The sequence below is a fragment of the Trichechus manatus genome, unplaced genomic scaffold, assembly GCF_000243295.1.
Source record: "Trichechus manatus latirostris isolate Lorelei unplaced genomic scaffold, TriManLat1.0 scaffold00119, whole genome shotgun sequence".
Taxonomy (NCBI): domain Eukaryota; kingdom Metazoa; phylum Chordata; class Mammalia; order Sirenia; family Trichechidae; genus Trichechus; species Trichechus manatus.
Window position 1 is genome coordinate 7,413,293 of NW_004444055.1, and position 14,493 is coordinate 7,427,785.

Genomic DNA, 14,493 nt, shown 5'->3' on the forward strand with positions numbered 1-14,493 from the left:
GCTGGTCCACGCTTCCTCCCAGAACCAGCAGAGGGGGCACCAGGCAAGGTTTGTAAGCCGCGCCTTCCGCGCGTCCCCTCCCCTTCCCCGCCCAACCTCCCCTTAGCCACCGCTTCAACTGAAGTGGCCATTGACCTTTCAAGCTTTTGAACAGTGATGCAATAGAATAGTATTTCAAAGAAAAATTGTTATCAAAATTTTGCATCCGGTTTTCCCGTGAATGTTAATGATGTTTAAAAAGTAGGTCACATTTAAAGTAGGTCACACTGCGGAGGGCGGGCATGCGAGCAAGAAGATGTGTTCCCAACTAAGACCAGGCGGCATCCACCGGGTGGGAGGAGGCGAGAGTCCCCAGTAGGGAATAGGTGCCGAGAGCCTTCCGAATTCCAGATTCCGAGGCTTTAGTCCTATGGGGAATTGCGAAGACTAGCCTTTTTCAGACTGCAGGCAAGGAGGCCCGCCGCCCTGTACCTCCCGGACGCGAAGATAAGGGCAAACCTCTGCGGCCGGCGCAGGTGAGCGGGGCGGGCCAGAAAGAGGCGGTGGAGCGGAGCGGAGGAGGGAGGCCGGAGCCGGGCAGGGCTGGTGCTGGAGAAACCGAGGAGCGCCAGGGGGAGGGGACTGAGAGCGCCGGCGCCGCTTAAGGAGGCGCCGCTGTGCGCCCGCGCGTCATCTCCTAGGACCCCGACCGAGGGGACCGTCTCCGATCCGCTGCCTCTATCCCCCAGGCGTGGTTACGGAGGGTTGAGTAGGGAGCTTCCCCATCCCATCAGTATGTCTTAGAGCAGGAAGGGCCCATTTCCGAGAACCCCCAGTCTCCCCCCGTACCGCCCAACCTAATGTAAAACATGAAGGGTCGCGTTGAGAAGGTGCGGAGGGGATGGGAAAGACGAAAACCCCGCGGTGGGCCGAGGGCGAGGAGGTTGAGGACTCCGGCGCGAAGCAGGCATACGTGTGTTGCAGGCTGCAGCTTCCAAAACGGGGTCGGCGGTGGCTGGGGGCTTCACTCCAGGAATGGGATCAAACGGGGGCAGATTACCCGGCGCCCAGAGCCCCCTTTCCCGCACCCAAGCGCTCTGCGCCGGTCTCCCCCGAAGCCTGCAATTAGCGCGGGAGCCTCTTTAAAACCGCAGCGGGGGCTGCAGTCACGTGAGGCGGATTCCTGGAAAGTTCCTGGAAAGCGGCCTCCGCAGCAGCCGGCGGGGCGGGGCGGGGCGGGGCGCGCCGAGGGGGAGAGGGAGGCGGAGCTGGGGAGGTGCCTTGGGCTGGGAAGTCGCGCGCACACACTGCTCCAGGGACCAACGTTTAACTCTTGCAAGTCTTCCCGCCGCCGCCGCCGCCGTTGCGGCGGCTCGCGGGGTTTGGGTTTCCCTTGAAGCATGAACCTCCTCACCCGCAGCTACCGGCGCTGCGCGGGCCGCGAACAGTGTGCGCTGGTGCCCCAGACACCCAGCCTCAGGATTCCCTGCGCCCGCAGCGCGGGCACTGGTGGAGTACCGGCCGGGGCTGGCGGCAGGTACCGGTGGGGGTAGCCCCGAAGGCTCCGCCCCGAGTAGGGTCGCTGGGGAGGGCACATGGGGCGCGGCCGCGTGCACTGGGGAGTGGCAGGCGGCCTTTGCTTCCGCAGTTTACAGGCACCCGCGGAGAGAGTCCGAGCCGCGGACCTGCTCGGCGGCCGGGCGCTACCGCTTGTTTTCTCCAGTTCCTTCCAGGCGTCGGAAAGTCTCTGGAGTTTTTTTTCCCCTCCTAAACTGCCATCCAGATTAATAATCTTCTTCTTAACCTGATCTTCCCCTCCTCCCTACCGGCCTGCCTCCCGCCCTCGCTCCTTCCTCCCTCCCTTTCTGTTTCCCACCTCCTTGGTCACAGCCAGTGGAGAACCCCGCAGCTGCCCAGGCTGTGCGCGAGAGGGTGTCGGAGCCCGGGGGTCGAGGCGATGATTCCCGGGGCGTCTGTCTGCCTTCTACGCGGAGAACTCCGGCGGCTACCGCTGCGGTAGAGCGGAGGACGCGTCGCATCCCCGGGCATCGTGTTTCCAAATTAAACGTCAATAGGGGAAACTCAGGCAGACACCCCTCCTCTCCCGGGCGCCTCCCGGTTCCTCTGCCCCATGTCCACTGGGGAGGCGGCGGCGGCAGCAGAGGCCGAGGTGGCCGAGGTAAGGGCTCGGCGATGTCGTCTGCACGTCCCGCCGCGTTCGCTGCCACCTTCTCGGCCCCAGCTCGGAGTTCCCGCTCGGGCCGATTCCTCGACAGCGCCTGCAGCGGCCGGCCCAGCCCGGGAGCTGCCGCAGCGGCGCCTAGCGGCGCCCCCCACCCCTTCGCGAGCAAGCACCGGGAGGCGGGGGTGGGGGAGCGGGTGTGGGGCCGAGGCAGATCCGGGGCGTGGATGCGGCCGTTCGCGCGCCTCCGTGACCCAGGCTGGTGGCTTGGACCCCGGGAGCCTCGCTGCGCTTTAGGGCGAGGAACAAGGTTTGTGCCGGCTGCCTCCCTCCAGGGGCCCGCGGACTGCGCAGGCTGTGGATGGAGTTGCCAATATGGGGATCTCTCCTGTTATTTGCCTTTTTTTCCCTTACTTGCCCTTGACAACACCCTATTCCCACCAGACCTGCAGGTGACTCTTGCTCTTCCTAGCCTGATTTCAGCGTGCAGCAGCGGGCGGAAAGACACCCCATTCCCCACCCTCATCCTGTCTCCCCACGCCCCCCTTCCCCTGCCAACTCTGCATCTTGGATCCATGCTCTCTTTTTATCCTTTTTTCTCTAGAGCTGAACAAGGGCGGTAAGTGGATGCTTGGGGTTAAATGGTGCAGGAGCAGAGGAGTCCCCGAGATCTTCCACGTCTCTACTTCTCCTGCTCCCGCACCCCAGCCGCAGGGGTCCAATTTGGACTGACCCAATCCGCTACTTTCTCTTTACAGGCGAACTGTGGGTGACCGCGCCTGCGGGGGACTTTGCTGTCGGTCCCCTCAGACCTGGGGAGGAAGAACCGGCAGCTCCCTACCCCCTCCCCCTTCGTTGCCATTTCGGACACCCCGCAGGGACTCGTTTTGGGGTTCCCACTAACTTCAAGGAAGGACGCGTGCCCCGCTTTTGGCCCCAGCTCGGGCGGACACCTGCCTTTGCCGCGGTGACCCTTCCCCCATGACCCTGCGGTGCCTTGAGCCCTCCGGGAATGGCGCGGAAGGGACGCGGAGCCAGTGGGGTACTGTGGAGTCGGCGGAGGAACCGCCTCCGGAGGCAGCTCGTCTGGCGACGGCCCTGCGGGAGCTCAGTCAAACTGGTAGGGAAGGGACCCGCCGCGACGCGCGGGGGCTGCGGGACGGGGGCCTCCCCAGAGATGGGGTTGGGGGCTGCATTGGCGAGGAACGCAGCTGGAATGTGGGGTCGACTTGGGAAGCAAAGAATGGGCTGGACAACCGTCCCCTCGCTTTCCGTTCCCTCTCCAGAGCGGGGAACCGCGGAGAGGATGCCCGCACGGCCATGGGATCCTTGGGAATGCGAAAGGAAAGTGGTTCTCGTGGGATACAGAAGCCTAGGAGTGGGCAGAGCGCGAGAAGGACTCCTTGGAAATAACCTCATAGGGCCCTGGACCTTCACTGTTTTTCCGCGGCTGCTCAGTGGTCGGCACTCGGGCTCGAACCGTGGCCGAAAAAGTGCTGTGCGCCTCCCTTTTCCGCGGAAGGCAAGGGCGGCGAGTGGTCGCCGCGCTCACGGCCGCTCTAGCCGCATCCGGCTCCCTGGCTGAGCCGCCGCCGCAGTCCGGGATCTTGGCTGCCAAGTCCAGGGCCGTAAAGACTGCCGCGGCGGCTGGTCGGAGGAGCCGGGGCAGTGAAGTCGCGCCCAGCGAGGCCACCAGGGGCTGGCGAGCCAGGGTATTGCTTGTTTCAAGTGCAGTCCTGAGCTTTGCGCAGCTCGCTGTCGCCTCTTGGCATCTAAAAGAAGAAGAAGAAAAAAAATTTTTTTTTTTTTTTTTTTAAATTCTGGCACATTACGCAGGCTTTCAAAATCTGGATCCTAAAACCTTTCGTTTGGGGCAGAGTTGAAGTTTTGATAGCACTAGGGAGAGGGAAAAGTCCCCTCGCTTGCGGTTCCTGTCTTTCCTTGGGGTTTCGGGCTTTCCCTCAGCGGGAGGGACCCACAGATTGTACGTCTCCGAGCAGGTTTTTTGGAAAGGGAGGACACAAGGTTTAAACTTCTTAAATGCAGAATGACTGAGTCCTTTGTGAAAACGGGATAGGCTTGGGAAATAGTGGAGGCAGATCAAATATGGAATGCTGGGGCGACCCATGGTTGTGATTGAATTTGGATTAAAGCAAAGTCCAAAAGAGGGTAGTTCAGATTGTAAATCTGAAGTACTAATTATCATTTGGGCTTCCGTCATTTCTCGGTGACCGAACGGCAGTTGTAATCAAAAGCAGCAAACAAGTTATTGTACTAGAACTGTACTTTTTAAACAGGTAAATGGCAGTGTTTTCCAGGGCTTTGAACAATTAGAGCAGCCATTAACAGATTTTTTTGGGTCATGGGGTGGGGAGCACAAGCCACCCTAAAAGTTGCTTCTTTTACTCGACTGGGATTACTGGAGTTGGGTTTTCACTTTTTTTAAGGGCAAGGCTTTTATTTCGGACTCTTGATTTATTTCAAATCTATGTTAAATTTTTTGTTTCACTTAAATAATACATCATGGTTTGTCAGCCAGTGTGTCATATTGCAAATGTTCTTTTGTTTCCTTAGGAGAAACTGGTAAGATAGCTTAAACAGTTACAGAACGTTATTTTCTTGAAAACTGGCCTAGTTTGTGTTCATAAAATAAAATGGACCTAAAATGTCATTAAATTTCTACCAAAAATATGTGTGGCAGCCCCTGGTAAACTTTAACGCACAAACTTTTTTTTTAAGAGCTAGGAAAATTATTGCCAAGTACTTTTCCTATTCTAAAGATTTTTATAATAATTATTTTACCCTCTTTTTTTTTTTTCTCTTTTTGAATAAAAACCCCAGGATGGTACTGGGGAAATATGACTGTTAATGAAGCCAAAGAGAAATTAAAAGAGACACCAGAAGGAACTTTCTTGATTAGAGATAGTTCGCATTCAGACTACCTACTAACAATATCTGTTAAAACATCAGCTGGACCAACTAATCTACGAATCGAATACCAAGATGGGAAATTCAGATTGGACTCAATCATATGCGTCAAGTCCAAGCTTAAACAGTTTCACAGTGTGGTTCACCTGATCGACTACTATGTTCAGATGTGCAAGGATAAGGGGACGGGCTCTGAGGCCCCCCGGAACGGCACTGTTCACCTTTATCTGACCAAACCGCTCTACACGTCAGCACCATCTCTGCAGCATCTCTGTAGACTCACCATTAACAAATGTACTGGTACCATCTGGGGACTGCCTTTACCAACAAGACTAAAAGATTACTTGGAAGAATATAAATTCCAGGTATAAGTGTTTCTCTTTTTCGAAACATGCCTCATCTATAGTATCTCCAAATGCAGCTATGTAAAAGAGAACCAAAACTTGAGTGATGCTCTGGATAACTAACCACATGGAATTCTTTATAAGAACAGTTGAAGTCAATCTAATTTAAGTGTGTGAAGAGGTAGCTAGGTATTCAAAGTTCCCCCATGTATTTTTCACCTGAACGATACTTCCCTTCCTAAAGCTGACTGAGACCAGTTGATCCCTTTAAAGTAAAAAAGGGTTCCAAGGGAAGGCTGTAGGAGCCTTTTATCAGAATACCTTGCCTTTCTGTGGGACCTTTCCACTAGGTCAGAGTTCCTAGTGCTGGTAGTAGATTAAGAGATCCTCATCGGAGCTCTGAAGAAGTGGAAGGAACCAAGCTGACACAGGCTTCACTTCAATTTCATATGCCTGGTGATCAGAGCCTATTTTAGGACATTTTATATTTTGCATTCTGATGTACCTAGGAGTTTTGTTAAACAGATCATGCTTATATTTATCCCTCATTTTATGCAATTAACCAAATCAAAAAAAAAAAAAAAATTGACCATGAAATCCTGTATTTGTCTTCTTACTACGTGTATGAACTCTCTAATGTGAATGAGTACTGTAGTAATCCATGTAAAGGGAGCCTTATTTCAGAAATATTTCAAACTGGTGCAAACGGAAAAGACTTCCTCTTTTCCTTTACGGCTAAAGACATGAATGTCATGCTATACAGGTGCAACTCAATCCCTGTTAAGAACACCAATGCTGAAGTAGCTGTGTTCCAGCCCATTGCCACTGAGTTTTTGGAAATGGCTTTAGAAAATTTCCAAGTTGTCCTTGAATTGTCTAACTATGGACATCAGCAGTTGTCTCCCTTCTACCATGTAGAATACTTTGATTTAATTTTCTTCCAGATACAGGGGAATACCTGCCTGTTTTTCAAAGTGTCTATTTACTGGTGTTACTATTTGATTAGAATGTATTAAATAAATTAAAAAACAAAAATAAAAAAAAACCTATCTTCTACAAGCTACACTTACTGCTTTGAATTGTAGAGAACATACAATTTCATGGTAATAGAGGGTTGCCGTAAAAACTTATGTCACGTGAAATAAGCCAAATACTCAGCAAGGAATAGAATATTACTTGCCTGTCTCTAAAGTCATGGGTTATACCCACACTTTGCATTTCTGAAAGCATGGTTTAGAAACTACAAGAATTGCCAAGGAGCCTGGTCTTTTACAAGCTAAATAGGCATAACACTAATAATGCCCTTTGTGTTTCCAAAAATACGGTTTAGAAATTAGAAAGTTGATGATGTGGCCTAGTCTTTTACAAGTTTAATAGATATAACACAAAATAAAAATTAAAAGTTTTATGGCCATTTATTTTTTTCTCCACATTGTCTCATAGCTATTGCAAACATACCATCTTTTCTGGAGCCTAGGCATTATTTGTTTTGCCTTCTTTTATCTCCTACATAGCTATGTGCAGAAGGTGAACCCAGTATATCATGTATGTGCCCTGACGGAAGTAGAAAATGCTTATAAATTATAGCAACACCTAATCATTGCATATCTTATTTTCATGAAGCTCTTGAAAGACAGTTTTGTGCCTGGAAGGAAACAAAACCAAGTGCATCTAAACAGCAGAGAGAAACAAAAAATTGCTAGCTGTGCCTTAGGAATAGTTTATTTGTCACCTATTATTTAAAGAAGAGCTAGAGTGTTAGGTCTGATCTATGATGGGAAGACAGGTTTTCATTAGGATGCTTGCATTCTGTGCTTTCTGTACCCTGTTTTCTCCCCTGACAACAGTTGTTTGGTGTGGGATGTTTAACTTTTTTGGCAAAACTTCCACATGAGCACTGCCAAGGGGCTTTGTGGAATTACCTAAAGGTCTTTTGCATTTCTAGTGTCCTTGTTTCAAACAGTCCAGATTTCTCAACTATTCAGAGTGGGAGGCACTAACGAGGTGTTTTACCTGTGGAGTTGTGAAGTTCTGCATTAGTGCTTTGTTGTTGTTGTAGTTGGCTGTCAAGTCGATTATGACTTATGGCTACTCCATGTGTGCCGAGTAGAACTGCTCCACAGAGTTTTCAAGGCTGTGACCTTTCAGAAGCAGATTGTCAGGCCTGTCTTTCCAAGACGACTCTGGGTGGGTTTGAATTGCCAACCTTTTAGCTAGTGTTTGAGCACTTAACCATTTTTGCCACCCAGGGATTCCTTGCATTTTTGTTAGCTAGCAAGTGACTAGTTATGAGAAAGCTAGAGGACAGCAGAGACATCTCTAAAGTGGGCTGTGGAACTGTGTATTGCCTTACTTGTCAATCTTCCTATTCCAAGTAAGTCAATAAACTTCAGGAGACAGTCTTTTTTTTTTTTTTTTTTACAGTTACTGTCATCATTTATTTATTAACTTTATTGTGTGTACCAGATTCTTGCTCAGCACTTTACATGCATTATCTTATTTAATCTTCACAACAAGCAGTGCTACAAAGCATACCCATCACAGAAGGTATGCCTTTTGATTTGTAAGTGAAGAGGCATTCCAGGAATATCCTAGTCCTTATTCCTAGAGAAGAATTACAAAGATGGAATTGCTGCTGAGCATTTCTACATTGATACAGATGAACAGGTTAAAACCAAAAAAACTAAACCCATAGCCATCGAGTTGAGCAAACCTTTAGAAGGGAGTAGAACTGCCCCACAGGGTTTCCAAGGCTGTAAATCCTCAGGAAGCAAACTACCACATCTTTCTCCCACAGAACAGAGTAGTTGTTGGGTTCCAACCACTGACCTTTTAGTTAGCAGCCGAGTACTTTCACCACCGGGCCATCAGGGCTCCTTTGATGAGTAGCTTAGATCAGGCTGTAAAGGGAACTCTCAGTCTTTTTTTACTGCAGCCTCATTCGGGAAAATATCCACACCTTAGTTAGCATTGTGCCTTGCAAGATGCAAGTCAGCTTGGCCCAGTGATTTTTTCCTGAATACGCCCAAAAGGGGAGTTCACCCTGTATGTTTGGGGGTAGGGGGTTGACTCTTACTTGGTAGCTAGTGATGCCAGTTCCCAATTATTGGTGGCCTCATTTTTACACAAAAGATGTATACTTGTCTAATTTATCCTCAGTAGAGCCAGGAAAAATACCCAGTGCTGTCTGTGCAGGGCAGTTTGAGGCATTACTGAGGGTTTTTATTAATGTTATTATTGTTGAAGAATATAGTTTACAGAACATCTATATTCTCAAGGACTTCAAATATTTTGAGCTCAGTTTCTACCCTGAGCAGAGATGAGGCAGTGGGGTTTTTCATTACTGTCACAGTGGGCACTGGCTGCTGCTTTTTAGGGATTTGGGGGACTTTTTAGGGCTTTGGACAGTGGAGAAAAGACAATTTAGCATTATGAGTTGAGAGTTCTCTCGTGGTGTTTCAGGAAGAAAGTCTTCACAGTAATTATGTAATCCAAATAGGTAACAGAATGGGACAGTTGTTTTGGGAGTGTTTATTTTCTTGGGAAGGATTTTCTCTGCTTTTAGAAAATTGTGCCCTCGTAGGAGGGTAGGAGACAGAGACGTCATCAAATAATCCAAGGGATGGAATGTCTTGAGACACAGGCCGTGCCCTTCTGGGTTGTGGGTTTAGGCAGGGCAGATGGGGGCTGTTGGGGAAAAGTTATTAGTAATGAAATCTACTCCCAACCCAGAAATCCTCTCCACAAAAAAAAAAGAAAGTTTTATTATTGAATAAGCATTAGCAGAATGTGATACATCACAGGCAATCCACTAAAGAGATTGCAAAGACAGAAAGAAATCTTAACCATTATGTAGGTAAGGAGGTACAATCATTACATTCATATTTTAAAGATAATTGTTAATTTTTCTAATCTTTCTGGCCTCAGAGATAGGGCTGGGCCACCAGAGTTTATGCTAATCTCTGTCCATGAAAAAACAGGAAGGTGTAGGAGAATTACCTGAAGTTATATTTACATACTTTTTAGAAAGACAATTTACAATTACAAGTTATCTGAAGTAAAATGAGGAGAAAGCAGTGGAGGAGGGGAACTCCTCCTATTTTCACCTGGGGAATTTACTATCCGTTTATTTTCCATTTGTAGTTGTCCTCAGAGGGCTGAGCAGCCGTTGTTCCAATGCTGACAGCTGGGCAGAGCCCACTCTGATCGGAGTGGTCATTCCTACCATTCGGAGCAAAAAAGTGCTGTCATTCATCTAAGGCCTTTCATTTACTAAGAGGCCTGTATTCTCCTTTCCCAGTTTTTAACTTACTAGGATTTTAAAGCTTGAAACCACTTTCCGGATCACATATTTTAGCTCCCTTATTTTATTGAAGAAGAATTTGAAACCCGGAGAGGTTATGAGAGTTGGGGGGAAAACAATTACCCAGCAAATTAATGGCAGAGTCAGTATTTGAACACAGATACCTTGATCTCCTGTTAAGTATTTGCAAAAGCTGCACCCTTCTACTCTTTGTGTAGACTCGTCTTCGCTATCCTGTAAGCCCTACAGTTATTTGAACATCACATTTTTCTTCCTCTAAAATTTAGAAAGAAGGGCTTTGGAATACCACGTGGGATAGTTCTAGTTCTTGGCTTCCTCTACCCTACTCTCAAGATTCAGCTTCTGCTGGGTTTCACAATGTCTTGATCTACATTATAGTTTTGCATTAATTTTAACTCCTCAACGTTTCTATTCTATTTGCTGTTTTAAAATCCAAAACCTCCCATGCATGCTGTTTTGTGATCTCATTTCTGCCTCTGCCAGCTCTGACTCACACAGTCATCGATGCCTGGGGGACTGCCTTTCCTCTTGTCCTCACTAGGATAGCCCATTCTTTCTTTCGCCCATTCAAGGGTATAATGGCATCATTAGTTCCTACCTTATTTTCTCCCTTTTTGTATCATAAAATTGTCCTTGCAGCTCATCGGACACAGCCCTGTTGGCAGTATTCTACTCCAGTGAAAGAGGGTGATTATATTCTCCTTGAGTTGGGTAACTCAGTGATTTCGAATACTTTTAAGATTAAATCTGTCTCTTTGTCTCTCCCTTTGATTCATGTCAGGTTTTGAAACAAGTGACCAGCCCCAAATACAGCATTTTTGTTAGATACATTTTTTTTTTTAAGTTATCAGCGGTCCCATTTTCACTATTGAGTTGCATTTCATTTGAACAGAATGAAAATACAGCTTATTCCCGTGCCTCTCCTGCCCATCTGTACGTAAAAACGATTCCGTGACAGTTTTATTTCTCCCCTCCTACATAGACATAGTTTTTCTTGTATTCTCATCTTCACATATTTTTGATTTTTCTATTTTTCCTCTATGTGGCTTGAGTTCAGGTTACTTAACTTTATTACTAAAGTAAAGTAACAGCTGTTGCTAGAGTTGCCGCTAAAGGTCCTGGAGTCCCAAATGCCTAGATAGTAAGCTGCAGTCACAGAAGCAAAGCTGGCTATTCCTTCCTTCCCCTGCCCACGCTTGGTCAATAAGGACAGTTGCATCAGCCCACTAGTGTCACACAGAATGGGGCTAACTTCAGTTCAATAAACATTTACTGAGCCGTAAATAAAACCGCCTTCATAGACAGCTCTCATGGGAACTACACCCTTCACTTACAGGAATTCTGACTTGCCCTGGAAAGCAGGAGCACATTCTGTGAAGAATTACTTTCATGACTTCACCTCTGTTAGATCTAGGGAGAAGATGACGGGAAGGCCAGGCCTTTATTCCAAGGTGCCTCTGGGTGGACTTGAATGAACCTCCAACCTTTGACTTAGCAGCCAAGCAAGTTAACTGTTTGCACCCAAGCTGCCCCTTTGCTATGGTGAAGCGAGTGAGACTTTTTTTGCTAGTTAAACCATCATGGAACTTCATAAAAATTTCCTGTATTTCCCCAGTTTCCAACAGTCTTTAAGATATAAATTTATTTTTTGCTAAATGGTTTTTCCCTTCTGTTAGTCTGGTCTGCTTGTTCCTGTTTAGGTTTTCATTCAAGGTGCTGCTGTGATCTTTAACATTCAGATAAACATTTTCCATGTCATTTCTACACAGAGAAGTTATTTGATTTCCCATTTTAACATCTTCTCTGCCATCTTCATGAGCTTGTCCCTTCTTAGGTTTCTAGCATAGTTTCTGTCTCTTCATTTCGATTTCCAGGCTGTAGTCATGAATACTATATTTGGTCAGAAAATGTGTTTGTATTTTGCACATTTAATTACAGCATCTGCTCTCAGCTATCTGTAGTAATGAGGGACAGAGAGAATGGGGATAATTTAAACCCATAAACACATCTAGCCAATAGTTTCAACTTCCTCCCTGTCATGGATTGAATTAAGTCCCCCAAAAAATGTGTGTTATCAATTTGGCTGGGCCATGATTCCAGGTATGGTGTGGTTTTCCTATATGTTGTAAATCCTGCCTCTATGATGTTAATGAGGGAGGATGGGTGGCAGTTGTGTTAGTGAGGCAGGACTCAATCTACAACACTGGATTGTGTCTTGAGGCAATCTCTTGAGATATAAAAGACAGAAGCAAGCAGAGAGACTGGGGGACCTCATACCACCAAGAAAGCAGCACCTGGAGCAGAGCACATCCTTCGGACCTGAGGTTCCTGCGCTGAGATGCTCCCAGACCAAGGGGAGATTGATGAGAAGGCCGGCAGAGAGAAAGCCTTCCCCTGGAGCTGACGTCCTGAATTTGGACTTCTAGCCTACTAGACTGTGAGAAAATAATTTTCTCTTTGTTAAAGCCATCTACTTGTGGTATTTCTGTTATAGCAGCACTCAATGACTAAGACACTCCCAGTCCAACCTCCTTTTCTAGAACCACTGACAGAAAAATCAGCAGCTTCTCTATTCTCTCATCTTACTTTCCTTGTCCTTCAGCAAGTGAGGGTATAAAAAGCTGATATGTTCCATTCTCTGCAAGGTAGATGCCAAGAGTAAGAAAAGTGAGGGTAATGGAGCATCAGTGGTGTACGGAGGGCTCCTGGGAGCCAATTGTTAAATACTTAGGGATTTTAGCTAAATAATTATGAGTAAATCATTGTTAGCTTGAAATCAGCCATAGTGGAAGTATTTACACTATGGAAATTGGCAAATGCTATACAAGTCTTCCCCCTCCCCTCCAGACAGCTAGTTTATCAGCATATCACTAGTCTAGGTATTGTTGTTAGCTGCTGCCAAGCCGACCCCCAACTCATAGTGACTGCATGCACAATGGAAGGAAATGCTGGCCGGTCTGCACCATCCCCATGGTCTGTTGAGGATTGGACTGTTGTGATCCATAGGGTTCTGAATGGCTGATTTTCAGAAGTAGATTGCCATGCCTTTCTTCCTAGTCCATCTTAGTCTGGAAGCTCCACTGAATCCTGTTTAGCATCATAAAAGCAACACACAAGCTTTCACTGATAGATGGATGGTGGCTGCCCATGAGGTGCATTGGACTGAACCCCAGTCTCCCAGAGGGAAGGTGAGAATTCTACCACTGAACCACCACTGCCTCCATTTCTAGATATTAAGACACAACAAACAAAAACCTATTGCCATCCAGTCAATTTCAATTCTAAATATTACATCCTCCTTAATAATTGAGACCTCACTAGAGTAAGATCAGTTTATTTGTATCCTCTTTTATACCAAGCCCAGTGCTTAGAACAGAGTAAAAACTCGTTGCTGTCAAGTTGATTCCAATGCGTAGAGACACTATAGGCCTGTATGATAGAGTAGAACTGTCCCGTAGGGTTTCCAAGGCTGAAATCTTTATGGAAGAAGACTGCCACTTCTTTCTCCTGGGCAGCGGTGGTAAGTTTGAACATCCAACCTTTGGGTTAGGAATGAACAATTTGAGGAATGATTTTTTTTTTTTTTTAAAGTATGTGTGCCAATCCTATATTGGACTACACTGCCTTCTGTTGGTGGATCGGCCAGTCTCTTGATCCAGTCTTTTCCTAGTTACTCAGTAGTATCTGCACATACCCTTTCAGAGATTATTAGTAGGGAGGGACTGGGCATTCTCAAAGTCATGTGACCAATGTCTACAGCTACTGTCTTAATTCTAACAGATCAGGATCTCTTGATTTGCTCCTAGCTTCATTCATTCAATTATTTAATTTCCTTCCTCCCTTCCTTCTCACCAGCTTTCCTCACTTCCTTTCTCCTTCTTTCTAACAACATTTGAATGTCTATTGTGTTATTTACCAGGGATACAAAGGAGAGTAAGAAATATTTTTCCATTAAGGGAATTCTTACAGTCTATGAGAAGGGGTAGAGAGGAGAGGAACTAACATTTATTAACAATCTGTTTCATACTTTGCACAGCCATTCCATTTAATCTTCACGACAAATTGGCAAAGTTTGCATTACTCCCATTTTTTGATAGTAAAGCTGAGGCTTGAGGAGGTAGAATATCCTGCCCAATAAATGATGAACTTATGATTCAAACCTAAGTTTTTGTTGGACTCTGAAGCTCTGTTCTGCATCTCTGGGTATCCCCTTGCACAGGAGCTACAACTGTATGAGCAATTTGTTGTAAAGTGCAGTGGTAAATGTGACAATAGCTGCGATGTGGAGGAAGCATCAACCTGACTTGAGGGATTAGAGAAGAGGAGCGCACAGAGGAAAGTACCTTGCATCTGAGTATTAAAGGGAAGGAAGAGCTCTTCAGACCCTCACAGTGAGAAAGATCTTTGGGCTGAAAGGCTGAAGAGGAGAGTAGAGGTTGAAGAACATGGGAGGTAGTGCTTGAGGGGTCGTTTGGGACCAGATCTTGAAGGCCTTACTGAAGAGCTTGAACTTTATTTTGAAGACCCTGGGTAATCAATAAAAGCTTTTTAAATGGGGGAGTAACTGAACTAGATTGTGTTTTATATCATTGCTCTGGAGACCCTTTGGGAAATGGCTTGGAACAATGCAAGACTGGAGTTAAGGAGGCTGGTAGATGTGAGACTGCTAGGCATAGGGAGGGTGGGAAGAGCAGTGGCTTATGGGAAGATTGGGGAGAGGTATGGACATTGAGAGA

The 14,493-nt window shown here is 46.8% G+C and overlaps 1 protein-coding gene across 3 annotated transcripts; it reads left to right on the forward strand.

The window, feature by feature from the left end:
• Nucleotides 1-1,419: 1,419 nt before the first annotated feature.
• On the forward strand, nt 1,420-6,029 carry SOCS2 (suppressor of cytokine signaling 2). Of its 3 annotated transcripts, none has more exons than XM_023738568.1 (3): nt 1,420-1,516; nt 2,920-3,281; nt 5,003-6,029. In XM_023738568.1, the coding sequence occupies exons 2-3, from the start codon at nt 3,143-3,145 to the stop codon at nt 5,458-5,460; spliced, it is 597 nt and encodes a 198-aa protein (XP_023594336.1). In that variant the 5' UTR covers nt 1,420-1,516; nt 2,920-3,142; the 3' UTR covers nt 5,461-6,029. The 3 variants fall into 3 exon arrangements, with proteins under 3 accessions (XP_023594336.1, XP_004384262.1, XP_023594337.1); XM_004384205.2 differs by lacking the exon at nt 1,420-1,516 and adding an exon at nt 2,127-2,158; XM_023738569.1 differs by lacking the exon at nt 1,420-1,516 and having other exon boundaries at nt 2,904-3,281.
• Nucleotides 6,030-14,493: the final 8,464 nt, after the last annotated feature.